This window comes from Mixophyes fleayi, chromosome 2, assembly GCF_038048845.1.
Source record: "Mixophyes fleayi isolate aMixFle1 chromosome 2, aMixFle1.hap1, whole genome shotgun sequence".
NCBI lineage: Eukaryota > Metazoa > Chordata > Amphibia > Anura > Limnodynastidae > Mixophyes > Mixophyes fleayi.
The window spans coordinates 325,758,933-325,771,668 of record NC_134403.1 but is presented as its reverse complement, the minus strand read 5'-3'; the positions used below and the strand labels follow the sequence as shown (position 1 = coordinate 325,771,668).

General features: G+C 39.9%; 1 protein-coding gene across 1 annotated transcript in view; it reads left to right on the top strand.

Moving 5' to 3' along the window:
• PITPNM3 (PITPNM family member 3) overlaps positions 1-12,736 on the top strand; it is a 438,571-nt gene that overhangs the window by 409,804 nt on the left and 16,031 nt on the right. The window contains exon 11 of the mRNA XM_075196781.1: positions 4,905-5,096. Coding sequence (XP_075052882.1) covers positions 4,905-5,096 — 192 coding nt within the window. The remainder of the gene's footprint in view (positions 1-4,904; positions 5,097-12,736) is intronic.

Genomic DNA, 12,736 nt, shown 5'->3' with positions numbered 1-12,736 from the left:
TGCATATATACTATCACGTTTGATAAGCAGTTCACATGTGGGTGATGTGTGCTTGATATATTTGCATATGTTTATGAATGCTTCCTGAAAGAAAGCAGTACAGAGCTTCTCCCATTCATTTCAATGGGATTTATAGTTTGACCCTACATGCAGAGGGTGGGATACGTGATGGCGAATGTCTGAACGCCAACAACAGTTAGCACGGCATCTTAAAACCGACTGCTGTAATTTTCTACTAGATGTTAATAGCGACAGGTCTAAATTCTGGCATACATAAAAGTAGACATCATTAAATAGTGACATCCCATAAATGAGACAGTCCCACATCCCGACACTGATATCACTTGTAAGGGCTGATGTTATTAAAGGGGCAATGTGAGGACCCAGCAGCTGTATAATGTACAACCTTTTCTATAAAACATTATACAGCTGCCGGGTCTTCACATTGCCCCTTTAATAACATCAGCCCTTACAAGTGACATCAGTGTCAGTGTCGGGATGTGCGATTGTCTCAATTATGCTATGTCACGATTTAAAGACGTCTACTTTTATGTATGTCAGAATTTAGATCTGTCGCTATTAACATCTAGTAGGAAATTACAGCAGTCGGTTTTAAAATGTTGTGCTAACTGTCAGCGTTTAGAGGTTTGGGTAAATGACTACCACTGCATGCAGAAACCTCTTTAAAATGAGTAGATTATTGAAATAAATGGAAGAAGCTCAATAAATGGAAAAAGCACCATACATAAATAAATCAGATTCCTCAACCAGTCCCAGTGGGATGGTTCCTTCTAAAACAGGAGGACAATGAGTATGGGGTTTGTCTGGTAGAGTGGAAACCAGCCCCAGCCTGACAGCCTGGACAGGTTCCCATTATTATCAGGTAAAGCCCCATTGTGGGGTCACCTTGTTAAAGTGGGAACCAGAGCCAAACTGGTCAGCATGGGACTAGTGCTTCTATGGGGGTAGGAAACAAAACAACATGCCTTTTCTCCTCACAGAGATTTCCAACCACAAAAGCTCAAACTGACTGGAGCTCTTCCCTAACTCCGTGGCTAATAGATGCCTGAGGAGATCCCTGGAGTAGCAAATTTGCTACCATTATAATGATAAGTGGTCCTTATAGTACAGCAGTAGAAGACACTAAAGAATAAGAAAAAACACATACACAATGGTTACATTTTATTCAAATAAAAGACTACCTGAAATGCCCTTGTTTGCCACTTACCCGAAAAAAAAATTCTCGCCATAGTCCAGTGGGAAGGCTTCTGGAAATAATAAAACACCATAGCCCAGGCACTGAATTAGTGTGCCCTCAGTTGACTAGGAGTGTAATGTGCCTCTCAGCCAATCATAAATGGCTAGTGTGAGATTAGCTGAGTGGCTATTGACATTCACATTCAATTAATTCACTGTCATTCAGCATTGGGGTTTACAGTGAGCAATTTGCATCATACTTCAGAGATTTTATTTATTCTAATCAGATTATCCTGTGGATTAAAATTGTAGTTTGCAAAGAAAAGATTTTTTTCTTTACCAAAGTGTTGAATGAAGAAATGTAAGGGAGGTTTTATTTTAATACAATTATATTTTACAATGATGTGTTTTCTTCATTTTCTTTTTACTATTTTAGTATAATGGAATGGGGTTTTATGGATCTCTTACCATTATATTGGAACCACATATGGCAAATTGGTTACTTCAGGGCTCCCAATGTTCTTCATTTCCCTGGTCCTCACAACCCAGGGTACTGGGGTAGGAGTTTGGAGCTCTGCCGCCGAATGACTGTGAACTAAATTGAATGAAAATCCACTTATCTGACGGTCAAAGGAGTCCCAGGGACTCACTGTTTTAATCATACATGACTAGAGATTAATTGATTCTCTGTTGATGTGGTAAAAACAATTAACAATGCTGTGAAGCTACATTCTTTTCATTAGGCGATTAATTTCAATTGGCCTATTCATTTCAATTGGGTTTTAACTCCATTAAAATTAATGGGCCATTGGAGTGAATGGGAAAAATATAGCGCTTTTGTGGTGTAACTACTCTTGTTAACTTCCAGTGGATATGTACACCATGCGTTTCCACAGATAACAAAAATGCAAGTCGGGTGCAGCATTTAAACACCTGTGGTAAGAGCCCTAACTCTTTAGGTTTTATTGATTTTTTTTCCCAACTTGCACTAGTTTTATCTAGCGATGTTCACTGACCTCCGTGTTTTGGTTTTGGTTTTGGATCTGGATTAACTTCGTGTTTTGGTTTTGGCAAAACCGCCCTCGTGTGTTGTGGTTTTGGCTTTGGATCCCTATTTTATTTCTAAAATCACATAATTTGGCTATTTTTTTGGTTCCTACATTATTATTATTAACTGCAATAACATTAATTTCCAGTCATTTCCGGTTAATTTTTGTCAAGTGACAAGAGCACTGCTACCCCTCCTGTTTCTGTATGAGCAATGGCACTGAGCAATGTCACTGGAGACTGGAGAGTGACAAGAACACTGCTACCCCTCCTGTTTCTGTATGAGCAATGGCACTGAGCAATGTCACTGGAGACTGGAGAGTGACAAGAACACTGCTACCCATGTTTCTGTGTGAGCAATGGCGCTGGATCTCCTGTGGAGGGAGGTACTTATGGAATCCAAAACCCGTGAGATCCAACAACACAACGATGACGATTTGCCTAGATTCTTTCCGAGGACGCGCAACAGCAAGGAGCCGGCTCGCGAGCCTACTCGGATCCCATAAGTTCGGGTGGGCTCAGTTTTCAGATAACCGAGCCCGCACATCTCTAGTTTTATCATTTTTAATAATGAGATATTTACCTTATTTAATAATAATAAGTAATGTATTTTCGAATCACACATTCTGGATTATGGATTTGAAATGATTTCTTCAATAGGCAAATCTTCGAAAATATTTTCTTTTTCATTTGTGAACAATAGTCAGAAATAAGTATCAATGTATTAAAGTCAATATTCACATTATTTTATTTTCCCATTACAATGCCATTGTATTTGTTGAATGTAAATATCAAGAGATTAATAATATTCATGTTGCAGGAATTTTCCTATATTCTGTAAAGGTATTACTAAGTCTGCTTGCAGAGTTTCGATTTACAAAGCAAGTATTCAACAATCCCCTTGTCAGGAAGAAAAAGCCCTAAAATATTTTGATCACCAACCGGACTGTCACCTGTCCAGTCTTCTTCAGTGTTCCGCTCCAGCTTGCCTAGCTTCTGCACACTCCATATCTCAAAAATGGCAAGCACACCTATGATGAGACACGATTACCATCACAGCCACATGCCATGACATTGGTGACCCTCTATGTAAATAATGTTGCATGGTGGCTAAGTGATTATCACTTCTGCCTCACAGCACTGGAGTCATGAGTTCAATTCCCCACTATGGCCTTATCTGTGTGGAGTTTGTATGTTCTCCCCGTGTTTGCGTGGGTTTCCTCCGGGTGCTCCGGTTTCCTCCCACACTCCAAAAACATACTAGTAGGTTAATTGGCTGCTATCAAAATTGACCCTCGTCTCTCTCTGTCTGTGTTTGTGTATGTGTATATTAGGGAATTTAGACTGTATGCTCCAATGGGGCAGGAACTGATGTGAATGAGTTCTCTGTACAGCGCTGTGGAATCAGTTGTGCTATATAAATAAATGGTGATGATGGTGATGATGTTGCCCTTTGACAACTGCTTGAGCAACTGTTTCTGCATTACTCTACTTTCTAACTAATACTCTGTACTGACATGGCTTGTTCAACTGACCATTGATTGGATTCTGATTTTGCACCTGAGCTACCAGACCTTATCTTGGTCTGTATCCACTATTGTCTTCTCTGATAGCAGCCACCAGGCAAGACCCTGCCATTGCTCTTCTATAGAGGGACCCTGGAGAAGATCAGGTTCCCATTAGACTGTACGCTGGCTTTAGTCAGTGCCAATCATTAGTGACATAGTGAATCCACATTTGGACTTGTTGTGACATATAAGAAACATCTGTCCCCAGAGACACCCCCAGAGCAACATTCACTCTAAGGTGCATGGTACTTCATGACCAATATTCATGAGTCACTGGTTCTTAGTAAATTGCCCGACTGCATTCTCAAGAATATAGGTAACAGATGCTCTTACAGGATGGCAGCTGCTTCTTCAGTATCCTTCTGGTCTCTACCATTGGCAGTTAGGGGACTATTTATCAGTATTGGACAATGTGGATGATTTTCTATAGTTGCTTATCACAGTGATACATTGGCTGACAGAAGACTTTCTAACAATAAAAGATCACCGGGACAGCTGAGCGATACTCACCTCCCTGGCGATACTGACTAGCAGTGTTATGAGAGCAGTTATTGCTTCGCCAACAGGTACAGGGTCCCTCAGTGCTACCAGTTCCATTTTCCCCAAAATCAAAATAAAAGTTTTTAGCAAAAGTAAATATAAATAATAATAGTTATACGATTTTCATGTCTAGAGAGTCTGCTGTCGGTATCCTGAGATTGCAGTAATGATAGGAGGACAGTGGCAGTACTTGTATCACCACTGACCTTGTTGAATAAATAGGCTTCCTCATGCCCAAGGGAAGGCTACTGCTGATGATACCTGGCAAAGGGAAGGTTACTGCTGATGATACCTGGCAAAGGGAAGGTTACTGCTGATGATACCTGGCAACAGTCTTCACTGGCCACAGGACTTTGTTAAACATAGAGAAATCCTAAATTTACTAGATTTAGGAAAAGATTAAGGGATTTCTTCCTTTGATAAATAGTTTCTTTTTAGGAATTTATGAGGTTTATCTCTATTCCTCATATGTACAATGCACCTGTTGTTAACTTTGAAAATTGTGCCACATTTATTTGCTGCATATAAATAATCATTTATTTTTCCCCCTAGTGGATGCAATTCAAGACTGTAGTGCGGCATTTGCAGAAAATACCACAAGCAACAACTCTTCTACTGAGGCTCCAGTGAGATCCAGCTTATCAACCACAACGCAGGTAAAGGCCAGACGATCAAGCCTGGTGAGCATGAACAGTGAAATGTCCAGTTCTTCAGAAAGCTTACCATCTGCAAAAATGGCTAACAGTAAGTAATTTCATCTATTAGTTTTGTTTTTAAACGATCAGCCTTCGTGTATAAAAAATGGGATTTTTATCAAACAACTTTTGGAGAAACAGCTTCAACTAAATGAATTTGGCAATTCTGTTTAAATAAAATCCTAATTCCCTATAACTTTCATTAAATTTCAGTGCACAATACTACATTGCCGGCCCCCATAGCAAAATTTTGGGGGGTCCTGGTGATGCAGAATGTTACATTATAAGAGCATTACTTGCCGTGATTTTGTTTTAAACAAACTTCTATCTGCTTATTTGTGCACCACATTCCTTTAAGTAATTTAAGTTATGATACCTGATAACTGGATGTAAAAAACAGAACCAACACTAAGAAATGATATCTGGATAAGCCATTTTAATATACAGCCTCATTCATCAGAACAAACTAGCTTTTTTCTGTCTTTTGATATATCATCCCATTCTCCCAGCCAGTCAGCTTCTAACCCTTCTGTATGAATTGATGAAAAATGAGTACAATACTATATGATCGATAAGGTTTGAGAGAATAATACTTGATATGATCATTTGTCAAACATTTCAATTGATTTTTATGTAACACTGATTCAGTAGGGGGAGTTTAGAAGATAGATGCAAAAGCATAAGAAATGGAAAAGATAATTAATACTGGAAGATAGGGAAGGAACTAAGTAATAAACATAGTACTGAGAAAGTGTGTAGGGAACTATATATAGAGGACATTGATCAGTGTTTTAAGAGTGATCATTGTTTTATACAATTTTCTCATAGCCTTCTCCCATCCTCCTCTCCTCCAATTTCTCAGCTATTACTCCAAATAGCTACATATGTCCTCTTTCTAGTACTGCTCAATAAGGTTTTGATCTGTGAATGCAGAGCTACTTTTTGATTTGGCACTGGAAGTGTATAAATGGAATGTAAATTGACTAATGATTTTCACAAATATACATATCAGTACTGGAGGGCTCCCAAGCCCCTCCAAGCTTCTCAAGAGAATTGCCTACACTCGCCTCACACACTTTCTTACAGCAAACAACCTACTGGATTCTCTTTAGTCAGGCTTTCCTCTCAACACTCCACAGAGACTGTGCTGGCCAAGGTTGTCAATGATTTGATCACAGCAAAAACTCAAGGCCATTACTCTCTTCTAATTCTCCTAGATCTCTCTGCTGCATTTGACAATGTTGACCACTCTCTCCTAATATAAACGCTACAATCCCTAGGTCTTGAAGGCACTGTCCTATCCTGATTCTCATCTTACCTATCTAATCAATCTTACAGTGTTAATTTCTCTGGATCCACTTCCGCTCCGCTTCCCTTATCAGTTGGACTACCACAATGCTCAGTCCTAGGTCCTCTGCTATTCTCTGTCTATACCACTTCTCTTGGAAAACTAATAAGCTCCTTTTAATTTCAGTATCATCTCTATGCGGATGATACACAAATCTATCTATCCTCTCCTGATCTCTCGCCATCTGTGTTGTCTCGCGTTACTGACTGTGTTTCTGCCACTTCATCTTGGATGTCTTCTCGTCAACTCAAACTCAATCTTTCAAAAACTAAATTAATAATATTCCCACCCAAAACAGAAGCTTCCTGCCTGACATTTCTATTTCTGTTGATAACATGACCATAAATCCCACCCCACAAGCTCGCTGCCTAGGTGTGATCACAACTATCCTTTGTTGCCCACATTGACTCTATATCTAAATCATGTTACATACATCTAAAGAACATTTCCAGAAAATGCACATATCTCACCCAAGACACCGCAAAAAACTTAATTCATGCACTCATCATCTCCCGCATCGACTATTGCAATTCCCTCCTTACTGGTCTTCCCAAAATCAGACTTGAACCCCTACAATCTATTTTGCACGCAGTGGCTAGATTGACTTTCCTTGCAAACCGTTCTTCCTCTGCTGAGCCACTCTGTCAGTCTTTAAATTGGTTGCCTGTTTTTCAATGAATCCAATATAAAATCCTTCTACTAATGTACAAGGCTGTCAATAAAATTGCACCAACATACATCTCCTCACTTAATATCATCAAAATATCTCCCAACTCGACACCTCCGTTCTGCACATGATCTGCATCTCTCTTCCACTCTCTTTACATCCTCCCATTACCGGTTACAGGACTTTTTTCGGGCTGCACCCACTTTGTTGAATTACCTCCCTCACACAGTAAGTCGTTCCTCTAGTCTTCAAACCTTCAAGCATTCTCTGAAAACCCACCTCTTCAGACAAGGTTATGATATTCCTCAGCCAGCATCTTAATCTCCCTAGGTTACCCGATTACCATCCTCTACACAGCTAACACAAGACAACAACCCTCTGACCAACATTACTGTGTGACTGATCACACAGCCCACTCAATACTTTTTACCTTTGCATTCTAGCTGGTCCAATATGCAATATGATGTAGCACCTGCCCTTGTGTTTCAAACTCCCATTGTCCCATAGATTGTAAGCTTCGAGCAGGGCCCTCTTACCTCTCTGTCTGTATGTCTTATCCAGTATTGTTCGATTAATGTTGGTTCCCAGTTGTAAAGTGCTACGGAATTTAATGGCGCTATATAAAAAAATATTGATGATGATGATGATGATAAGGTATTTGAGAAAAGGTTTTTTAACTTTTTTTTTAAAGTGCATTTTTATTTTTATTTGTTTCAAGAAAGAAAGAAGGAACTATGACCATAAACATAAAGCATACAATAAACCAAAACATAAATATATATATATATATATATATATATATATATATATATATATATATATATATAGCAAATAGGGATGTGCACCGGCGACTTTTGAGGTCTCGTGTTTTGTGTTTTGGATCCGGATTTTCGTTATTTTTGAGGTTCGGATTTGTCTCGCAAAACACTTGACGAAAGGTCTCGGTTCGGATTTAAGGTTTTGGATTCGGATTTTTTTGCAAAAAAACATAAAAAGTTTAAAAATCAAGTTTTTGGGCTTATTTTCACTCCTAGGCTATTATTAACCTCAATAACATTCAATAACAAGCATTTCCACTAATTTACAGTGTATTCTGAACACCTCACAATATAGTTATTAGTCCAAAACGTTGCAACAAGGTATCTTTCTGGACTGCGTAGAGGAGTGGGTCACCACAATATATATTAAAAATGCTGAACTTTTATGAATCGCACCAATAAATGTACCTGGACTGCGTAGAGGAGTGGGTCACCACAATATATATTAAAAACCCTGAACTTTTATGAATCGCACCAATAAATGTACCTGGACTGCGTAGAGGAGTGGGTCACCACAATATATATTAAAAACCCTGAACTTTTATGAATCGCACCAATAAATGTACCTGGACTGCGTAGAGGAGTGGGTCACCACAATATATTAAAAACCCTGAACTTTTATGAATCGCACCAATAAATGTACCTGGACTGCGTAGAGGAGTGGGTCACCACAATATCTTAAAAACCCTGAACTTTTATGAATCGCACAAATAAATGTACCCGGACTGCGTAGAGGAGTGGGCACTGGGCACCACAATAAAATATATAAAAAACCTTCAACAGGTCTGCATTACACTACACATACGGCTGCTCCTCCATCCTCTCCATCATATACATGTTGGAGTTTTAGCGTGTGACAACCTCTTGTTTTTGATAATGTCAGTGCATTTTGAATATTTTTCAATTTGCCCCACACCACTGAATGTACTTTATCTATGATACGCATCTATCTATCTTGACTGCGTAGTGTGGTGGCCCCGGTACACAATTTGGTACCGAGGCCACAATATAATTAAAAAACCCTCCACGTGTCAGAATTCCACCAAACAAGTATCTGGACTGCGTAGTGGGGTGGCCCCGGTACCCATTTTGATACCGGGGCCACAATAAAATAAATACACCCTCAACTGGTCTGAATTCCACCAAACAAGTATCTGGACTGCGTAGTGGGGTGGCCCCGGTACCCAATTTGATACCGGGGCCACATTACCTCCTCCAATTTCCAAGTGTAGTGTTTATAACATCTTAACACTACACTAATTCTAGCACGTCAAAACCTCTTGTTTTAAATAATGACAGGGCATTTAACTTTTGATTTAATTTATTGAATTTTTTGGAATTTTCTTTTACTTTTTGAACATGGCAAACGACTGTTGAATGGTCACATAATGCCAAAAAAAAAGTTGCAAGATGGAATTGTCTTTGGGCCCTCCCACCCACCCTTATGTTGTTGAAATAAGACATGCACACTTTAACAAACCAATCATTTCAGCGACAGGGCCTACCAAACAACTGTGGCTGAAATGATTGGTTTGTTTGGGCCCCCACACCAATAAAACAATTCATCTCTCCCTGTACAAACTAAACAGGCTCTACTGAGGAAAGATGTCGTCCTTATCCTCAACCTCTGATTCCTCTCCCCCTACAGTGTGTACTTCCTCCTCCTCACACATTATCAATTCGTCCCCGCTGGACTCCACAACCACAGTCCCTCTGTACTGTCTGGAGGGCAGTGCTGTACTTCATTGAGGAATTGATTATTCATTTTTATAAACATCATTTTTTCAACGTTGTGAGGAAGCAACCTCCTTCGCCGCTCACTGACCAGGTTCCCCGCTGCACTAAAAACTCTTTCCGAGTACACACTGGAGGGGGGACAACTCAGTTAAAAAATAGAGCCAGTTTGTACAGGGGCTTCCAAACTGCCTTTTGGAGTTCTACCATGTCACTACCTCTAGTTAATTTAGATTGCAAGGCTTGTAAATATAAATACTTTGAAGATAAAAAAAAAGCAGGCTGCACAGACTGTGGAGCTAGAAAGTGAAATTAAATGGACCACGTTACTTTGGTGGCTATCTATGCCCCCCCCCCCCCCGCCCTACACTTGTAGTTGAATATAAATAAAGCAGCCTGCATAGACTGTAGAACTAGCAATTCAAATATACAAAGAAATGGACAAAGGCAGTTTGGTATCTGTCTGCATCAGATCCCCTCTCCACTAGGAGTAAAACAGAAAACTTTTCAGCCGTTATATAATCTAGAATATAAATAGAAATTGAGAAATGCAATTTGGTATCTGTCTGCATCATAATCATCAACATCCTCCTCAGCGCCAGCTACATTAATATCCTCCTCCCAGTGTACAACATTCACACCTTCATTAGCCAAATCTGTAACTGGACTGTGGGTGATCCTTCCAGCATATGCAGAGGGCGTGCTGCAAATGCTGGATGGAGTCACCTCTTCCCGTACAGTGATGGGAAGGTCAGGGTTCACAACCAACAACACCCTTGGACTCGCCTTGGGGATTTGTGATGTCATCTGTTTAGAAGGCAGAGTTCTTTGCTGTTTTGTTGTTGTTGCTGACAGCATAACTCTCTTAAATTTTTTGTAGGGGGGGGGAGGAGGGCTTAGATCCTTGGGTGAAGCTGGACCACTAGTCATGAACACAGGACAGGCCCTAAGCCGTTCCTTGCCACTACTTGTCGTAATTGGCATATTGCCAACTTTACGTTTCTCCTCAGATGATTTTAAGTTTCTTTTTTTGCTGTTTTTTGAGAACTTGGGCTTTTTGGATTTTACATGCCCTGTACTAGGAGATTGGGCATCGTGCTTGCCAGACGACGTTGATGGCATTTCATCGTCTATGTCATGACTAGTGGCAGCAGCTTCAGCATTAGGAGGAAGTGGGTCTTGATCTTTCCCTACTTTATCCTCCAAATTTTTGGTCTCCATTATATGTAGCACAAGATACTGCAGAATGTGTGAACTTGGTAATATTGCAGTACCAATGGACTTATACTGCTGGATTGGTTTTGCAAATTTGGTTATAATTATATATATTTTTTTTAATTTTTAATTTTTTATTTTTTTTTACTTTTTTTTTATTTTTTAAAAACTTGGGAATAATGGGGAAATAACTATGCCCTTAGAAGCACAGAGCACAGGACACAGCACCACTGGACTGAACAGGACACGGCACAGGACCCAGCAGCACTACGGAACTCAGCAGGACAGAGCACAGGACACAGCACCACTGGACTGATACTGCAGAATGTGTGAACTTTGTAATATTGCAGTACCACTGGACTTTTACTGCTGAATGTGTGAACTTGGTAATATTGCAGTACCAATGGGCTTATACTGCAGGATTGGTTGTGCAAATTTTGTGGTAATTAAAAAAAATTAAATTAGTTTTTGGTATTTTTTTAAATAACTTTTTTTTATTTTTTTAAACACAGGGGGATATTGGGGAAATAACTATGCCCTTAGAAGCACAGAGCACAGGACACAGCACCACTGGACTGAACAGGACACGGCACAGGACCCAGCAGCACTACGGAACTCAGCAGGACAGAGCACAGGACACAGCACCAATGGACTGATACTGCAGAATGTGTGAACTTTGTAATATTGCAGTACCAATGGACTTATACTGCTGGATTGGTTTTGCAAATTTGGTTATAATTATTATATATTTTTATTTTTTTTTAAATTTTTTATTTTTTTTTACTTTTTTTTTATTTTTTAAAAACTTGGGAATAATGGGGAAATAACTATGCCCTTAGAAGCACAGAGCACAGGACACAGCACCACTGGACTGAACAGAACACGGCACAGGACCCAGCAGCACTACGGAACCCAGCAGGACAGAGCACAGGACACAGCACCACTGGACTGATACTGCAGAATGTGTAAACTTTGTAATATTGCAGTACCACTGGACTTTTACTGCTGAATGTGTGAACTTGGTAATATTGCAGTACCAATGGGCTTATACTGCAGGATTGGTTGTGCAAATTTTGTGGTAATTAAAAAAAATTAAAGTAGTTTTTGGTATTTTTTAAAAAAACTTTTTTTTATTTTTTTAAACACAGGGGAATATTGGGGAAATAACTATGCCCTTAGAAGCACAGAGCACAGGACACAGCACCACTGGACTGAACAGGACACAGCACAGGACCCAGCAGCACCACTGACCTCAGAAGGACAGAGCACAGCACACAGCACCACTGGACTGATACTGCAGAACACAGCACAGCACAGCACAGCACAGCACAGAACTAAACAGCACAGAACTAAACAGCACAGAACTAAACAGCACAGAGGACCACCTAACACACCCTCCCTCTACCCTGATCAATGCCCGAGTGAAGATGGCGGCGACTAGCGGGGAATTTATAGGATCCGAGTATCGCGAGATCCGACAACGGGATTATGAGTCAGAGCCTCAGTTTCACTTTTGAATTTGGCGCCAATACCCGGATCTGTCTCGGATCCGACTCGGATCCGCAACGTTCGGGTGGGCTCGGATTTCATAAATCCGAGTGCGCTCATCCCTAATAGCAAACAACACCAACATAAGAAAAGTTTGATGACCGTACTACCGTTCTATAAAGTTAAACCAATCATACTTTTTTAATTTAGTTCCAAGTAGTAAAAATGAATTCCATTAACAAATCAAATCAGTATGGTTTTTATCAAGGCAAGGAATTTTTTCTGTACATGTCAGAGTTTTCGTTAGTATGAAAACTCTGGCTTGGAAATCAGCCTATGTAAATCTAAGATGACACATGACAAATGACAAAATACAATAGCTCTCCGAAAGACAGATAACCAGGTTATGCTTAATGTCA